The 17,736-nt window shown below is 43.4% G+C and overlaps 1 protein-coding gene across 8 annotated transcripts in view; it reads right to left on the minus strand.

The window, feature by feature from the left end:
- Positions 1 to 305: 305 nt before the first annotated feature.
- Positions 306 to 17,736, minus strand: part of LOC131678021 (cyclin-dependent kinase-like 1) — a 546,062-nt gene continuing 528,631 nt past the window's right edge. For all 8 annotated transcript variants that reach the window (XM_058958158.1, XM_058958156.1, XM_058958161.1 and 5 more), the window contains 4 exons: positions 1,282 to 1,447; positions 979 to 1,229; positions 811 to 906; positions 306 to 754 (listed from right to left, as the gene is read on the minus strand). In XM_058958158.1, coding sequence (XP_058814141.1) covers positions 506 to 754; positions 811 to 906; positions 979 to 1,229; positions 1,282 to 1,447 — 762 coding nt within the window. In that variant the 3' untranslated portion in view covers positions 306 to 505. The remainder of the gene's footprint in view (positions 755 to 810; positions 907 to 978; positions 1,230 to 1,281; positions 1,448 to 17,736) is intronic.

The raw sequence follows: 17,736 nt of genomic DNA on the forward strand, positions 1-17,736 counted from the left end.
TTAGAATTCAAAGCCAAAAATATAATCATTCCACACGATAGGAATACTACAACATTTTATTACTACTTTTATTTAGGGATTATCAATTCTTTTTCCTGTTCGGCTGTCTGCTTTTCTCGCTATTGAATGAATAGCGAGGAAAGCAGACAGCCGAACAGGACAAATCGTTCGTCAATCGGCAGAAGATGTGTATGAATGGAGTGTGTTTGGAGAGAATTCATGCGTCCGACGATGGCTGAAGCATAGTAGGCCGAAACGTTACATAACGACGAAGAAAACAGGTATTGTTTTTAATTTCACCGAGAAAAATCAACAAACCGAATACATAACTTTATTACTACTTTTAAATTCTGTACTGCTCGTCTTCCTTTATTGAGCGAAATGTTAAGTATAGATTTATCCTTTGTTTGAATGAGGATTTTTGAGGATATTTAATAGTTTATTCCATAGTAATTTAATTCAGATTCGTTTTAAGAATAGAAAACCAGCATAAGGCTGCTAGTTTTTAAATCGTTGGGAGGTGATGATCAGAACGAAGATATAGATTTTTCTGTGGTACTCGAGATTCTTGAGTCGTTGTGAGTTGAGGCAGCGACGTGTTGGAAACTTTTGATTTCAATTCGCGACTGCTTTGTTTCTCAAGTGTGATGGTGTGCTCTATCTCCTTTTGTTTGCTTACGTAATCTTCAAAAAATTCATGTGTAACCAGACGCTCGCATGACCAGCGCTTAGCAGGGTCTTTTTCTAGACATTTCTGTAGAAAGTAACATGATTATTTCTTCCACAGCTAAACTAAATAAAGATACATACCTTTAGAAAATCCATCATTGCCGGACTGGATAATGTTTTTGAGGGCATTTTGGTTTCCAACGTTTCTAGAGTTGGAGGAACTGGTAGTGTTATACCCTGCAAGATTCGTTTCAAGTAATCACAGCAATTTTAATTCATTTTTTGAAGATGTGACAGTATAATACATACTTTAAAGAACTCATTCTGATTGAATATTGCTAGATGCCGAGGTAGAAGATCACCCAATGTGCGTCGTATTAAATAAAGTTGATCTACATCACTTCTTCCTGGCCAGAGCGCATCACCACGTACAAGCTCTGCGAAGACGCACCCGATCGCCCAAACATCGACGGGTGTCCCGTATTGGGTATCGCCAACCAGTAGCTCTGGAGCTCTGTACCAACGTGTTGCAACGTAGTCTGTATAGTTTTCTCCAGGACCTACAAAAGGGATAAGTATCTACGAAAAACTTTCATCCTCGAATTGCCATACTTAACATCCGTGCGAATCCGAAATCACATAGCTTGACTTGTCCTTGAGCAGTCAGTAGAATATTTTCCGGTTTAATGTCACGATGTAAGCATCCTTGCTTGTGACAATATGCGACACCTTGGATAGTTTGGAATGTAATTTGTTTAGTAAGATTATCGGGACAACCCTGCAATCAAGGATTATTAATGTAAAACACTGTATAACGTAAATTATGTAATTGTTGTTAACTGAAGAATTCCACGAAGATCCGTCCGAAAATCTTTAAAATCGTGACCGACCATCTTAGATTCCGATGAAACTTTACACGTTTCACCGATATGGAAGACTAAACATTTTCCACAGTCAAAAAGACAATTTTTTAAGTAGAGGTAGCCGTTTTTACGTGCATAATTTTATTTTTTTGTTGTTCGATTACTATATTTTTTACAGCAAAATTATCTGAGAAGGAGTTACAGGGAATGAATAGGAGAAACCGAGATGATTTGAAACAGAGGAGAGTTCAAATAATGCCCATTGTCAGCAAAATCATAGGGGGAACTGGGCCAATTCGAACCTAGTAAGGGTTTATGAGCTATAGAACTGAAACGTGTCAACCGAAAAAAATATTTTTTTCCTAAAAGCCTGATCAATTGCGCACTTTTTTCTAAGGCGACTTTTTCCGATCTTTTACCGTATTGTGTATGAACGGTTCTGTGCAAATGTACATGAAAGGTCCGAATTATCCCAACCCTGTTCCGATTCGGACCACCCATTTCTTTTCGATTTCTTGCTATAGAAATGAATTTTTTGGCCTAAGTAATAGTTGATAGTCTCACCCAAAACAGGATATACATGAAAGATATTATCCGGCAGATCCAAAATCGCGATAAGGCACTTGATTTAATTAATTGTTGTTGCCAACAAAAATCTTGTTTTTCGGTTTACACATTAAAAAAAACGCTCCAAAGCAACATTCACTCCTAGCGCACGCACACGAAAACCAAGAGCCGCAATATTTTGTGAGACAGAACAGAGCTACATGACAGCAGTGAGAATGATATATACGCTTTTCATATTACACATTTTTGGGGTGGTATTTTTTTACGCGGATTTTTGAATTTTCGCAGTTTTCATTTGAGCGGATTTTCGAATTTACGCGGTTTTCATTTACGCGGATTTTTGAATTCACGCGGTTTTTATTTACGCGATTTTTGAAATTTACGCGGTTTTTTTTTAATTTACGCGATATCCTTAAATTTACGCGAGTTAACGATGAAGCCACGCGACTCAGGTGCTGACGTCGAAGTTCCTCGAGACAACCGGCAAACATCGCAATCGCCAAGCTAGGCATTTTTGTTAGACGACGACAACGTGCGACCCAATCGATGGCAACGTGCGACCGGATGGATGGCACCACCGCGAGGATTGCAGAGTTGGCAGTATTGAACTGTAGTTAGGGGTAATTAATTGAAATATATTCATTCGATGTTGAACGGTAGAGTAGTATAGTTGTTTTTTAAAAAGAGTATCACCAACTCTATTTCTTAACTGGAGGCTCCGGCGAGATCCTCCGTGAGTAGGGAAGTGTATAAAGTGAACGAAGTGAAAAAATCTTTAGGAAGCAATAGCTGTTAACTGGTAGTAAGAGCCAGTTACCGAAATCACGAAAGCGAACCGTCAGGACACCGAGGATACATCCCGATTGGCGCGCCCGGCCCGGAGTAGCGACGCAAAACTGACATCCAAACCTGCCCGCCTACGGATCCCCCCACTCATAGAGGATAAGCCAATAAGAAGTCCAACCGATGTTGGCCGTAACCAGTACACGGTCCTTTATGTAAGTAGTCAAACAATTAGTTAATACGAAAAACAAAAAAGTCCAATTCCGATTGGCATCACTGTAATAGTGAGTATAATTAAAAGTGTATCAGTGAATAAATTTTGACTGGTGTGTAGTGAAAAAGCGTTAATTATCAATTTTCATTAATAATAAATTCCCATCAAAATTAGTAAAAAAAAGTCTAGATTAAACTTCTATTTCCATAAAATAATGAAAAACCCAGCACCAAATTCTGCGGTTGCACCGTTGACCATGCAACAATTTATTGAATTAGGAAAACTACCAGATTTTATTCGTGATTTACAAAATTTTGATGGTAAGAAAACAGAATTATTAATATGGCTAACAGATGTTGAGGGCATTTTCTGCATGTACAGCGATGCCGGCGCCACGGAAGCTCAAATTGATTTAATTGAACGCTCCGTGAGACTAAAAATTAGAGGCGAAGTAGCCGATATTCTCAATTCGAATAACATTGTGCATGATTGGGCACAAATAAAATCGACGTTGCTTCTATATTACAGCGATAAGCGTGATATAAAAACATTCGACTTCGAACTAACCACTATTAAAAAGAACTCCAATGAAAGTTTAGGCAGTTTCAACTCCAGGGTGAACGAACTACTTTTATCCATAGTAGCTCAAATTCAAACGGAGGAAAAACTGTTCCTCCATGCTAATTCACACATTGATATTTTCGAGAAAAAGCAATAGATGCATTTATTCGAGGTTTAGAAAAACCTCTGTTTCATTTACTAAAAACATTCAATCCAAAGACGTTAAACCAGGTATATCAGTTTTGCCTAGACTACCACAATATGGATACCAGATCGGCACCCTTCCAAAATGAACATTTCACCCCAACTCCCAAACCAAGGGGTTTGGAAATCAACAGGCCTCCTAGTCCACCTCCACGAGGATATCCATCTCCATCAATTCCAGGCCCAAGGAATTTTCCACAGATGCCATTATTTGGCAGGCAACACTTTCAAGCCAATCCCTTCACCCAAACCAGACCTTAGTACCAGTCTAATCCGTTCCAAGCACCCCCACGGTCTTGGCTGCGAAACCATTACCGAAACCCGAGCCGATGAATATTGACCAGAGTATGAGAACACATAATTTGGACTATGGTAACAGGCCACCAATGAATCTTAAAAGACCACCGTCGATATCAGGGCAAGCATATCCGTACCCATTCAAAAAGCACGCTCATCCTATCGATACCATTTTTGAAGATCGAACAGAAGATCTCTATAATTACGAATATGATTATTACGACGATTCATATCCATATTATGATATGCAACCACCGGCAGAACCGGAACCCAAATTAGACACGCAAGAACAAGAACCGCATCAAGATGAGGCTATAGCCACCCATTTTTTAGAATGGAACTCAAGTTGGTGAAACCTATATTGCTCTACATCAACTTGAAGACTACTAGTGGAGAGTTCCCCTTTTTAATAGATACAGGAGCAAACATTAACTTAATCAATCCAAAACTTGCCTGGGCCTACAAGGAAAGCAGGCCGTATGATTTCAATGCAGAAGGCATCACTAGTGCTAACGCTAAATTTAACGCAACCTCTGCGATAGATATAAATTTTTTCTATCCGAAAAATAATTACGTTGCAAAATTTCTGTTACATAAGTTCCATTCATTTTTCTACGGAATCATAGGAACAGAAATACTGAATGACTTAAATGCAAATATTGATTTTCCTAATAGGACTTTGACATTGTATTCTGATAATCAGAAACTTGTCATTCCTCTTTGCGAATATTCCCAGACAAACTGTGCTTCCAATAGCGTTATTCGAACAGCTCATTTTACTGAAGAGGAGCAGAATCAACTAATAAGAGTTATCCTCGACAGCTCAAAAGAAGTTTTCACGAAACAAATGAAAAATTAACATGCTCAACAAACGTTGAATGCACAATCAATACTTTTTTTTTGGTTCAGTGTATTTTCACCGATTACCCAGTAAAGTTCAGCCGGAACTGAACTGAAATTCTGGCTGGTTCCAGTTCGTATTCCGGCTCCAGTGACAACCGATTCTAACTAGAATCGGTTGTGTCACTGGAGCCGGAGTGCGAACTGGAACCAGCCGGAATTCTAATTCATTTCCGGCTGAGCTTAACTGGGTAGTTGTTTGTGTTGATCGCTCCAGTTATTTTTTTTTTTAATATTTGACGTGATTTGTGCCGTTTAATCATCGTTTATCGTATCAGTCGATTCTAAATTTTGTTTGCGCCCTTGATATTGTGAAGTTTTAAAGTGTTTTCTACAAATTTTGTTTTCGTGTCGTGAAAAATCCAGTGAAAATCGAGATTGTTTACATCACCGGACTTGTGTGTAATTACCCACAAAAAATTCACGCGCTCACTTCGCCATCTGCACGCGAGTAGAGGAAAGTGTTTCCCACCATAACTTGGCGCACAGTGAGACGAAAACGAAAAGTCGGATCTAGGACGGGTAGAAAATCGGCATTATGACAAGTGCATGCGATCACTGCGCGAAAACCGTCAAATCGGACGATGACTTTATCGAGTGCATGGGATTTTGCAAAAATGTGGTGCATATGCAGTGCGGTAAACAACTCAACAAGCCGTTCTTGAAAAAACTTGCCGAAAACCCAAATTTATTTTGGATGTGCAATGAATGTGTGAAGTTGATGAAGTTTGCTCGCTTTCGCGGCACCGTTTCCTCGCTTGGAGGTGTTATCGCTGCTATCGCTGGGAAAACGGATGACGTCTGTGCTGAACTAAAGGCAGAGTTATCAAAAAATAACCAGCAAATTTCGCACCTCGCCAGAAAGGTTTCAACAGCCACTCCAGTCCGCCCAAATTCCGGTGCATCTCGACCACCTCAGAAACGTCGTCGCGAGGATGGCCCTGATCCGAGCAGTATTCTTGTCGGCGGTCGAAAGCTAGTCGATAATAGCAACATTCTCGGGGTTCCACCTCCCACTCCGTTGCTCTGGATGTATCTTTCCCGCTTTCATCCCAGCGTTAGCAAGGAAACAGTCGAAAAAATGTCGAAAGAAGGGCTAAACTGCAACGAGGAAATAAAGGTTATTCCGCTTGTTGAAAAAGGCATAGACGTCAGTACTCTGAACTTCATATCTTTCAAAGTTGGAGTTCACCCGAAGTACCGTGAAGCAGCTCTTAACCCTGACACATGGCCGCAAGGCATATTGTTCAGGGAATTTGAGGATAGCCGTACCCAGAACATTTGGTGCCCACCGACTGATTTTCCTACGCCCTCGGAAGCCGCATATTTTCCGCTAAGTCAACCCGGCCCATCAACCCTACAGAGGACTCCGCAACGATTGGCAATGCCCCTATACCAAGCTACACCGCCATTGTGAAGAAGTGTCGACGCTGATCGCATACTGGGACGCAACGCAGTTGGTACAATGGAAGCCCTCGACCCCCCCGCTAGAGTCGAGCCCTTGCAGCCAGCGTTCAGCAGTCGTCTCGGTCCTGTATGTGTGGGTGGAGAAGGGGTCTTCCAAGCCGCCTTTCTCGGCAATTCATCGTCCATCTCTCGCCATAAGCTACTACCGTCCCGTTCCTGCACTCCGCATCGCTCCACCGGGGTTCAACGCATACTGGGACGCACCGCAGTTTGCACTATGGAAGCCCTCGATCCCCCCGCCACAGTCGAGCAATTGCAGCCAGCGATCATCAGTCGTCCCGGTACTGTGTGTGGGATGGGTGAAAGGGTCTTCCAACCCGCCACAAATGGCAAGTATACATCTGATCCGAACACTTCAAGCGCTGATGTATTCTTCGCTTCCAGTAATTTGCCTTTGCTCTAACATCTTCTGACCAGATGTCAACTATTTCTCTCGCCGATGATGATCGCTACATTTTGGGGCGCGATGCAGTTGATTCGCTCTCTGCAGAACCTGATCCGTCATCCAATAACATCGAGATTTACTACCAGAATGTTGGTGACTTAAATTCATCAACGGACAGCTATTTGCTCGCGACCACGGGCTGCTGTTATGACGTCATCGCCTTAACCGAGACGTGGCTCAACAACCGTACTCTGTCTCGCCAGGTGTTTGGTTCAACATTTGATGTCTTCCGCTGTGATCGCAATGCCCTCAACAGCCACAAGACATCAGGTGTTGGTGTACTCATCGCCGTTCGCCATGGTATTAAAGCCCGAGTGATCAACGATGAGCGGTGGGAGAGCTCTGAGCAAGTGTGGATATCAGTGAATCTTGCCAATCGTAACCTCTTCCTGTGTGTCGTGTATTTTCCACCTGACCGAATTCGTGATTACAGCCTAATCGATGTACATCTTTCCTCCGTTTCTTTCATCACCTCGATCGCTGCCCCGTCTGATGATATTGTTATACTGGGCGACTTCAACTTACCTGGCTTGACCTGGTGCCCAGCAAGTAATGGATTTCTACGATTGGATATCGAAAAGTCTGTGCTTATCAACAATGCCAGTTGTATCTTCGACAACTACAGTAGCGCAACTCTTCGGTAAATTAATAATATCATCAACGAGAATGAACGTACATTGGACCTCTGCTTTGTAAGTGCCCGGGACTACGCTCCGTACTGCTGCGCCGCTCCGACACCTTTGGTCCAGCATGTGCGCCAGCATCCTCCACTACATCTTGTACTCGCTGGTAACCTAGGAGTGAATTTTGAAGACTTCTTAAGCTCTATCGTCTACGATTTTAAAAACGCTGACTGCGACAGCATCGTTAGCACGCTGTTGGATATAAACTGGGACGAAAATCTTAACAATGATGACGCGAACGACGCAGCGATGACGTTTTCTAATATTCTTAACTACCTAATCGACCGTCATGTGCCAAAACGAACAGTCAGCACAAATCAACACCCTCCCTGGCAATCAACAGTGCATAGACGATTAAAAACTGCCAAACGAGCCGCATTTAAAAAGTTCTCGAAGCATAAGACACTTGCATTATGAAACCACTACTTTCAACTCGACCACGAATACAAACAGCAAAGCAGACGTGCCTTTTTTAGATACCAGCGAAACGTCGAACGTCACCTGAAATCCAAGCCCAAGCCGTTTTGGAAATATGTGAACGGGCAGTGAAAAGAATCCGGGTTACCATCTTGTATGTCATTAAATGGAGTTTTAGGCACCGACACTAAGGAAATATGCCAATTGTTTTCCGACAAATTTTCAAGCATTTTTTCCGACGAGAACCTTTCGCCACAACAAGTCGCTGCCGCTTCAAATCTAACTCCTTCTCTAGGACGAACCATCGACCGAATTTGTGTCGATAATGCTGCCATTCTTGCAGCAAATTCCAAGCTGAAAGCATCTAGATCCCCGGGCCCAGATGGCGTTCCCTCGATTTTTGTCAAAAAGTGCATCAGCGGGCATCTTGAACCACTTCGGCGAGTCTTTGTGCTATCACTCAATACTGGAACATTCCCTTCCTGCTGGAAAGCAGCGCACATGTTTCCAGTTCACAAAAAAGGAAACAAATCGAACATTGACAATTATCGGGGAATCTCGTGTTTAAGTGCAGTATCAAAACTATTCGAGCTGGTTGCCTTAGACCCTCTTTTCTTTCACTGCAAACACTACATTGCAGACGATCAACACGGATTTATGCCTAAACGATCGACAACGACTAACCTGCTCTCGTTCGCAACATATGTACTCGATGGATTCGCTGACGGATTGCAAACCGATGCTATTTACATGGATTTATCTGCGGCCTTCGATAAAATCAATCATAATATCGCAATAGCGAAGCTGGACAAACTCGGTATTCATGGACAACTACTGCGCTGGTATCGTTCCTACCTCGATGGAAGGCAACTCCAAATCAGCATAAGGGACTGTCTATCTACACCATTCTTCGCTACATCCGGCATCCCACAAGGAAGTCATCTCCAGTGATATTCCTCCTCTACTTTAATGACGTCAATATCAAATTACAAGGACCCCTTTCTTTTGCCGACGACATGAAAATTTTTCAACAAATACGGGATTAAACCGATACCGAGCTTCTTCAGAGGGAACTGGACAGCTTTAGTACGTGGTGTGATCTAAACAGAATGGTTTTAAACTCGAGCAAATGCTCAATCGTTACGTTCACGCGGAAACGCCATCCGATTCAGTTTAACTACCATCTCTTCGACTCGAGTATTTCAAGACACTCTAACGTCAAGGATCTCGGAGTCATCATGGATTCGGCACTAACGTTCAAACCACATACATCATCCATTGTGGATAAGGCTTCAAGACAGCTTGGGTTCATCTTCCGAATAGCGAAAAGCTTTAAGGACGTATACTGTTTAAAACCTCTCTATTGTGCGCTGGTTCGCGCAACACTGGAATATTGTTCTGCTGTTTGGAACCCTTACTACCAGAACGGTGTCGACAGAATCGAGGTCGTCCAACGCCGGTTCATACGCTTTGCACTCCGACATCTTCCTTGGCAAAACAGATTTCAGCTGCCGAGCTACGAAAACCGTTGTCAGTTAATACAGCTCGATACTCTAAGTATCCGGAGGGACTGCTCTCGAGCCCTGTTCGTCTCGGATTTACTGTCTGCCAGGGTGGATTGCCCTACAATCCTCGGACGCCTCGATCTTCAAGCTCGCGTTCGAGCTCTGCGCAATAACTCTCTTCTGCGAGTCCCGTTCAGGAGAACTAACTATGGGCGCCAGAGAGCTGTTACCGGACTCCATCGTGTGTTTAACAGTGTGGCGACGGCGTTTGACTTCAACCTGACAAGGAATTCGATAAAAACTAAAATAATTCGTATTCTGAAATGTAATTAGTTTAAGTAACCACCATTGGGGCCAAGGGGTCTGTTGGTGTCGGCACAACGGCAAAAAAACCGATGATATTCCAGTTCATCAGAAGATATATCCTTACCCTACTGCCTATGCAGAAGAGGTAAAGAAGCAAATCAGCAAACTCCTGGAAGATGGTATTATTCGACCATCTCGTTCAGCGTGGACGGCACCAGTATGGGTTGTACCAAAGAAACCCGATGCCTCAGGAGAGAAAAAATTCCGAATGGTGATAGACTATCGAAAGGTGAACTAGAAGACAATTCCCGATAAATATCCATGCCCGAGATTGGGTATGTTTCAGATCAGCTCAAGGGTCAAAAATACTTCACCACCCTTGATTTAGCGTCTGGATTTCAAAAGATTAAAATGAGGGAGAAAGATATCGAGAAAACGGCTTTCGCCATTAACAACGGGAAATATGAGTTCACTCGTATGCCGTTCGGCTTGAAGAACGCTCCTGCGATCTTCCAGCGGGCAATTGATGACGTGCTTAGAGATCACATAGGGAAAATATGCTATGTCTACATCGATGACGTCATCGTGTTTTGAAAGACCCTAAACGAACATTTGAAAAATCTTAAAATAATTCTAGAAACACTAAATAATGCAAATCTCAAGATTCAGTTGGACAAATGCGAGTTTTTGCATTCTGAAATAGAATTTTTAGGATTTGTTATCGGTGCTGAAGGAATCAAACCTAACACTAAAATAATTGAAGTTATCAATAGGTACCCAGAGCCTAGGAATCTCAAAGAGCTCCGTTCCTTCCTTGGAATGATGAGTTATTATCGGAGATTTGTAAAAGACTTTGTGAAAATCGCAAAACCTCTTACAAACCTTCTTCGGGGGAAAGAAATCCCTCATCAAATAGAAAAAATTCGCTCTGGGGTGATGAAAAACGATGCTTCGATAAGTTGAAAAACGTATTGAAATCGTCTGACCCATATTATGGGAAACCTTTTCTTCTAACAACGGACGCATCTGATTTCGCTATAGGTGCTGTCCTATCCCAAGGTGACATCGGCAAAGATAAACCGATTCACTTTGCTTCCAGAACTTTGTCTTCAACGGAAGAAAAATACTCTGTGCCAGAGAAGGAAATGTTAATAATATTCTGATCTTTGCAAGTATTTAGAAACTATTAATACGGGGCGAAGTTTAAAATTCTAACCAACCGTTAACGTTTGCTTTATCTCCAAAAATTGCAAAACTTAAAAGATGGAAGGCATATTAAGAGGAGCACGATTATGAAATAGTGTATAAGCCAGGAAAAGCAAACGTGGTGGCAGACGCCTTAAGCAGAATTGTATACTTCCTATCAGCAACCCAACATTCAGCCGAAAATAGCGACGACTTTTATATACCTTCGACTGAATCGCCAATCAACGTATTCCGTCATCAAGTGGTAATAAAGAAAGGACCTGATAAAACAATAACAGAAACCCCATTTTCAGGATACACAAGAATTACGATTTATATAAATGAAATTAACGATGATTCATTATTACAGGTACTAAAAACCACTCCTACTCTGCATAAGGCAAAGAATTCTTCACATTTCCTTTCGATCATGCCCATATGAGCCTGCCTAGTTCTAGTTTTCCGTTCTAAGTTTATAACTGATTCGCTCTAGAATACCTATCCGTCTTTCAATTTCATTGCTTTCGTTTCTCTTAGTCTCAAATTTGCCGAAAATAGCCAACAAAATCGATACAGTAGAACCTTGCGGCAATTAAAACATAGTAACATATAAACTAGTTGGTAAAAAAGTAGATAAAAAATTCGATTTCTGCTAGCTGAGCTGTGTCATTAATTGCTATCAGCCATCCGTGTGTGCGGAACGAAAAAATCAATAAGTAGTTCAATCACAATAGGATCGGTGCGACACCGATAGCTTGGTGTCGATTGAATGCATACGTCACGGCTTGATGCTAGCTGAAAGGGAGAAGAATGCTCGCATGGTCGTTCTAGGCGAGGATTTGTGAAGAATTTTTTGCCGGCGTCGGCGGTAAAACATGATGATGAGTTATGTTCTACCATAGACCATGCGGTAGACTTGGGTGCAACGCCCAACTCCTACTCTGCATAAGGCAAAGAATTCTTCACATTTCCTTTCGATCATGCCCATATGAGCCTGCCTAGTTCTAGTTTTCCGTTCTAAGGTTATAACTGATTCGCTCTAGAATACCTATCCGTCTTTCAATTTCATTGCTTTCGTTTCTCTTAGTCTCAAATTTGCCGAAAATAGCCAACAAAATCGATACAGTAAAAGTAATAATTACATATAAAGTATTCGTAACTGATGCTGCAGCAGTGTGCATGTGTGCACTCGATACAAAGATATTAAACGATAGCGATCTCCACTATGGGCTATTCGAAAAAGATGATACGATAACGCTGGCGGATGCGTTCGGATTTATGCTCGTTACTGCAGTGGTGCCGATTCGATCGATCTGTCTCAATCATCCTCCCGCCGTTGAAAGGCTTGCATTTCGATACACTGGTCTGGAGCTATGGGAAGAAAACACAACTTCGATACTGGACGACGACAAACTCCATTCTGTGTTTTTACATCAGCAATTCTCACTACGCCTCTGGAACCTGGAACGACTTCGACGATACGACCGAGTAACTATTTTTGAACAGGCATGTTGTCCTTTTTAATCAAAACGAGTTGCCCAACTTCGACATTAACCATTTTGTGCCATTTGTACCTCTCTTGTAGCGATGATATATATTCGGATTGCCAACGATTCCAGAAGTGTTGTATTATCACGTTGATGTGCTCGTTGCGTTGCCTTGGGTGCTTGCGATTTTCAGAAACTTCGGGACGAGCAACAGCATTTAGGGGTCTGAAGATTAAAAAATGACCCGGAGTTAATGGTTCGAAGTCCTCTGGATCGTCCGACAATGGGGTAATTGGCCTCGAATTCAAAATAGCTTCGATTCGACACAGAACGGTAGACATTTCTTCGTAACTCAGCGATGTCCCTGCCGTGTATTTAATCAACAAAATCTTTGTTTGACGGATATTCGATTTGTTCGACGCTAAAAAGGCTGCTGTCGACAACTCGCTGACTAACTCGAGGTGGATCGCTTTCGTTGCCAGACAAATGAAAAGCGCAATCCAACCCTTGTGCTCGACGGTCGATCATTTGTTTCGCTGCTTCAAGTACACTGGTCCACAAAGATCGATTCCGATTCGGTAAAACGGATATTGGCCTTCCAAGCGGCAAGCCGGCAAATCCACCACTTACTGCTGAATAGGGCGGGGATTGCTCTTGAAGCAGACAACACAATCCTTCACAATTTTCTTCACCGTGCTTCTACCTCTGATTATCCACAACTCTCTTCTAGTTGCTGTTAACGTGATTTGAATCCCGGCGTGCATATTGAACTCGTGCACAGATCGGATGACTGCGGTTGTGAAGGGATGGTTCTTTGGTAGGATCATCTGGTGTTTCGTGTCGAATGAGCATGACGACTTCGACAGGCGACCTCCCACCCTAAGCACGCCATGATTGTCTACGAATGGAGAGAGTGGCATTAGCGAATGGTTCTTCAACTTTACTTGCTTTCGTAGTTGCGAGAATGCTTCCGGAAAGCCCTCCTCCTGGACGAGTCGAACGATGGTAAGCCTTGCATGTCGGATCTCTTCCGCTGTTAGTTCTCCTTGATACTGATTTAGTGGACCACGACGACGATTCTGGAACAAGCGCTTGAAGCGCGCGATGACCCGAAGCATGGTATTGTGCTTGCTGCAGTTGTCGAACAGTTGGAGCTTCTCCACTACCACCGACTTGGCAGTTACTGTGATCAGTTCAGGCAATTCTTCTGGGGCAATCAATTGGACTACCTTTGGCCAAGTACTATTCCCGTCCGCAGGAATTGTGCTCCTTGCCACCATAGTTTAGATGACCCTAGTTCGATTGGCATAATACCACGCGAGATCAAATCCGCTGGATTATCGTGCGTGCCGACATGAGACCAATCTCCAGAACTGGTCAATCTCTGGATCTTTGCAACACGATTCGAAACGAAAACATCCAGCTTACTGGGACAAGTGTTGATCCAGCCGAGCGCGATAGTAGAGTCGGACCAAAGTAAAGCACGGTCGATGTTTGCTAGTGATCGTTTGACACTTTCTACTAATTGAGCGAGCAAAAGTGCTCCACACAATTCTAGGCGCGGAATCGTGGCTCGATTTGCCTTTAGGGGTGCGACACGAGATTTGGAGCACAACAAACGAATTGAAATTTTACCTTGCGTATTTCGAGACCTTAAATACAAATATGCCCCGTAACCCTTTTGTGATGCATCGCAGAAACCCACCAATTCGACAAGTACTGTATCTGGAAGAGGAAGCACACACCTGCTTATTCGAATGGTTTTCATTTCCTGCAGCTGACGTCTATACTCGTTCCACGATTTTTTCAACTGTTCAACATAGTTCTTGCATAATTAGTTTTCCAGTCATAACGACTGGCCCTGCTAGTCCTAGAGGGTCAAATAATTTTGATATATCCGACAGAACTGTGGGTTTGGTCGATACTCGATCGTTGGAAGCAAAAGACAATACCTCGAAACTGAAAACGTCCTCGCTGGGTTGCCAAGTTAACCCGAGAGTTTTAGTACGACCTTCATCGCTGAATAGCACCTTCTGTTCCAACTTCTCTTCCGGCAAATCAGCCAGCACTTCTTTACGATTTGAACACCACTTGTGCAATTCGAAGCCCGCCTTTCCGAACATTCCCACTAGGTGTTTCTTTATCTCGAGAAACTGTGCGCTTGCCGTACCATATGTAACCGTTGTAAGCTGGTAAACGTTGATTTCGTCATCGATACTGGACCTCCACAGAATCCTGCCTTTCCGAACATTCCCACTAGGTGTTTCATTATCTCGAAAAACGGTGCGCTTGCCGTACCATATGTAACCGTTGTAAGGTGGTAAACGTTGATTTCGTCATCGATACTGGACCTTCACAGAGTTGGCTGCAGAGTTGGTCCTACCATCAGTTGGTCATTTAGCAATTTTCCGTTGCCGGATTTAGCTGAAGCATCGAAAACGACCCTTAATTTCGTCGTACTACTATTTGGGCTCATGACAGCATGATGTGGCATAATATAATTCGGTCCCGACTGTAATTCTGTTGGATTGAACGTCCCAACTTTTTCCATATGGCCCATATCAATATATTCCTTTATGAACTTCTCATAATCGTTATACAGTTGATGATCCTTTGCGAGTCGTTTTGACGTAGGACTTACGTCTTTCTTTACTATACTGGGTGTCATTTCAAAATTTTCAAAACGGATGCGTTACGTACACTTTGAACTCTAATAACTTTTCTCCTACTCAAGGAATTACTAATTTTGTTTCATAAATCGAAAGGAAAACGTTCAACGCTTGCTATTGATACCTTGTTTGCTATGTAAAACTTGTTTAAAAAGTTCAAAAACTACTTTTAATGCGAATCAACATTAATGCTAAAACCTATAAATATGGGTGTCACAGTTTTTCTCAAAGCCAGACGTGTGTAAGCCACAGAGCAGAACACACGTACGTGTGCTGCTCAACGAGAAGCTGCATTTTGACCACCAACCAAATCATAGCTACTGCCTTATCGCTGCCAACCAAGAACAGTCGTCGCCCTGCGTGAAATTCATTGCTCTCAGAAGTGGACAGAGTTACTAATTCGCAAGCTGCTCTTCCAGTGCCTGGTCCGTGAGATTGCACAGAATTTCAAAACCTACTCTTCCGGAGCTCAGCCGTAATGGCCCTTTAAGAAGCCAGCGAGGCCTACCTGGTTAGTTTGTTGGAAAATACCAATCTGTGCGCTATCCATGCCAAGCGAATAATCATCATGCCGAGCGGGAAACGGCGAAATAATATTCACAACAAACGGTCCTTATTAGGACCACAAAATCGTTCTCAGAAGAATTACAATTGATATTTCCATTTCGTGCTTTGGAAAATAACTTCCCTCTTATCGGGTTAGTTATTTTCTATAATAATATCCGAAAAATGTGCGATAAAACCAATAAACTGACCAATTGGACGGAAGCAATAAAATACCTACAACAATTTGAGTCAGAAAAGTGATTGTTCACGCCGAAGTGAACATCGCACCAGAAAAATGATTTTGACCGCCAAAGTCGACACTTGCAGATAGTGTGCGAAATCAAATATTTTCTCCCCCGACGACATTGAGAAATATTCTAAGTCCCGGTCTGTGGGGAAGCGGTGTGCAACGTATGCACGGCTAGCGCGACGCACAGTCAGTTGTGCTGAACTGTCTTGATCGGCGATAAACTTAGTACTGCCGTACTGCCCTGCTGCTCCCACAGGACATGAGACGGCTGAAGGGGAAGATGACCCAGCCGTGTGCGATCATCTGCTCTCGGTGCTGCTACGGCGACGAATTTGCGTAGAAATCGCCGTACAGTGAAAACTTATTGTTGTCTTCTCCAGTGGCTAACATCAGCAGTCAGCTGGGCAACGATGATCGTAGCGCAGGATTTGCCTTAGGTGATTGAGGTTGGAGAATAATTTCATCTGTGCGTCGCTTCCCCACAGACCGGGACTTAGAACATTAAAAAGCAGTGAAATTCAAATATAACATGTAAATAGCGTAAATAAATGTTATGATATACAGTAGGACTTTCTGGTGTTGTGTGGACTGGAAAGGTCCGAAGAAGGCGGAAAAGAACGCCCTTTTGCTAGCCTGTGCGGGGCCAGCCAAGTTTGTTTCGTTCCGGGTGCTGTTCGTCCGCCCTGTGTTTCACTGTCTTTTCTCGGGCTTGAGTATCGGCCAGATCCCGGCGTAAACATGGTCCTTCGAGCCGGATAGACCCTCAAGTCCGCAGGATGGCGCTCCATTTACCGCAAGCCAAGCGGTCCGCTGCAAAACGCGCGCAACGATCGCGCTTTTGTTTTCGCGAGCGCCATCGCGATCTACCCGGTCTGTGGGAGAAAATGCAATGGAGACTGCACCCATTTTCCAATACTGCGAAGACGCGGATCGAGATTACTTTCGCTGCTGATTTGGAGAATCGGCGGCCACCTGGAGAGCTATGCAACAAATCTGCCAGCTGTAGGACGCGTTTTCCATCGCATCATCGACGGAAATGGGTGAGTGCAGTTCCATTCAAGTGTGTGAATAAATCGGTGCGTCTGGTAGTTTTTTTTCTTGCCGTTGACGAGGAAACACAATTCGCGAAAGTTACACACCGACCGCGCTGTAACAGTAGGTCCAAGCAGGACCGATTCGTGGCCACAACACGTCCCGCTTTCGCTGCGATTCTTCGGGACGAGCACCGTTGTGAGCCATTTACGTCATCACATATTAGTGAGCACCTCACGACGAAGACTACCAGCCCGATTCACACTCGAAACCAGCCATATTGTGGCATCAGATGCCAAATCCCACGTCATCAATTCGCGGCAAACCGACGGCCGCTTCATCTAGTGCAGCACAGAACGCCGTTCTTCGTATGTGTCGCCAACAGACAATCGAAACGGCGCGTGATCGTATTTCCCTACATAAGCCTGCACTAGATTTGCTCTACCGGCATTAGAGCTGTATCGTACCCCGTACACACACACTAGGCACATTAAGGATCTCTGGTGGCCAAAATGCGCACAACGTCAACCCACATATACGCACGATTCGTTCTTCCTGGAAGCAATTGGCTTCACTTTTCCCGTCAAAGACGACCGAAGGACGATTCTCATACACACACACAACTACACACGGATGTCGAGTCACTTTCCGACCTGGGAAGCAACCAAGTGCTTCATATTTCACCG

The sequence above is a fragment of the Topomyia yanbarensis genome, chromosome 1, assembly GCF_030247195.1.
Source record: "Topomyia yanbarensis strain Yona2022 chromosome 1, ASM3024719v1, whole genome shotgun sequence".
NCBI lineage: Eukaryota > Metazoa > Arthropoda > Insecta > Diptera > Culicidae > Topomyia > Topomyia yanbarensis.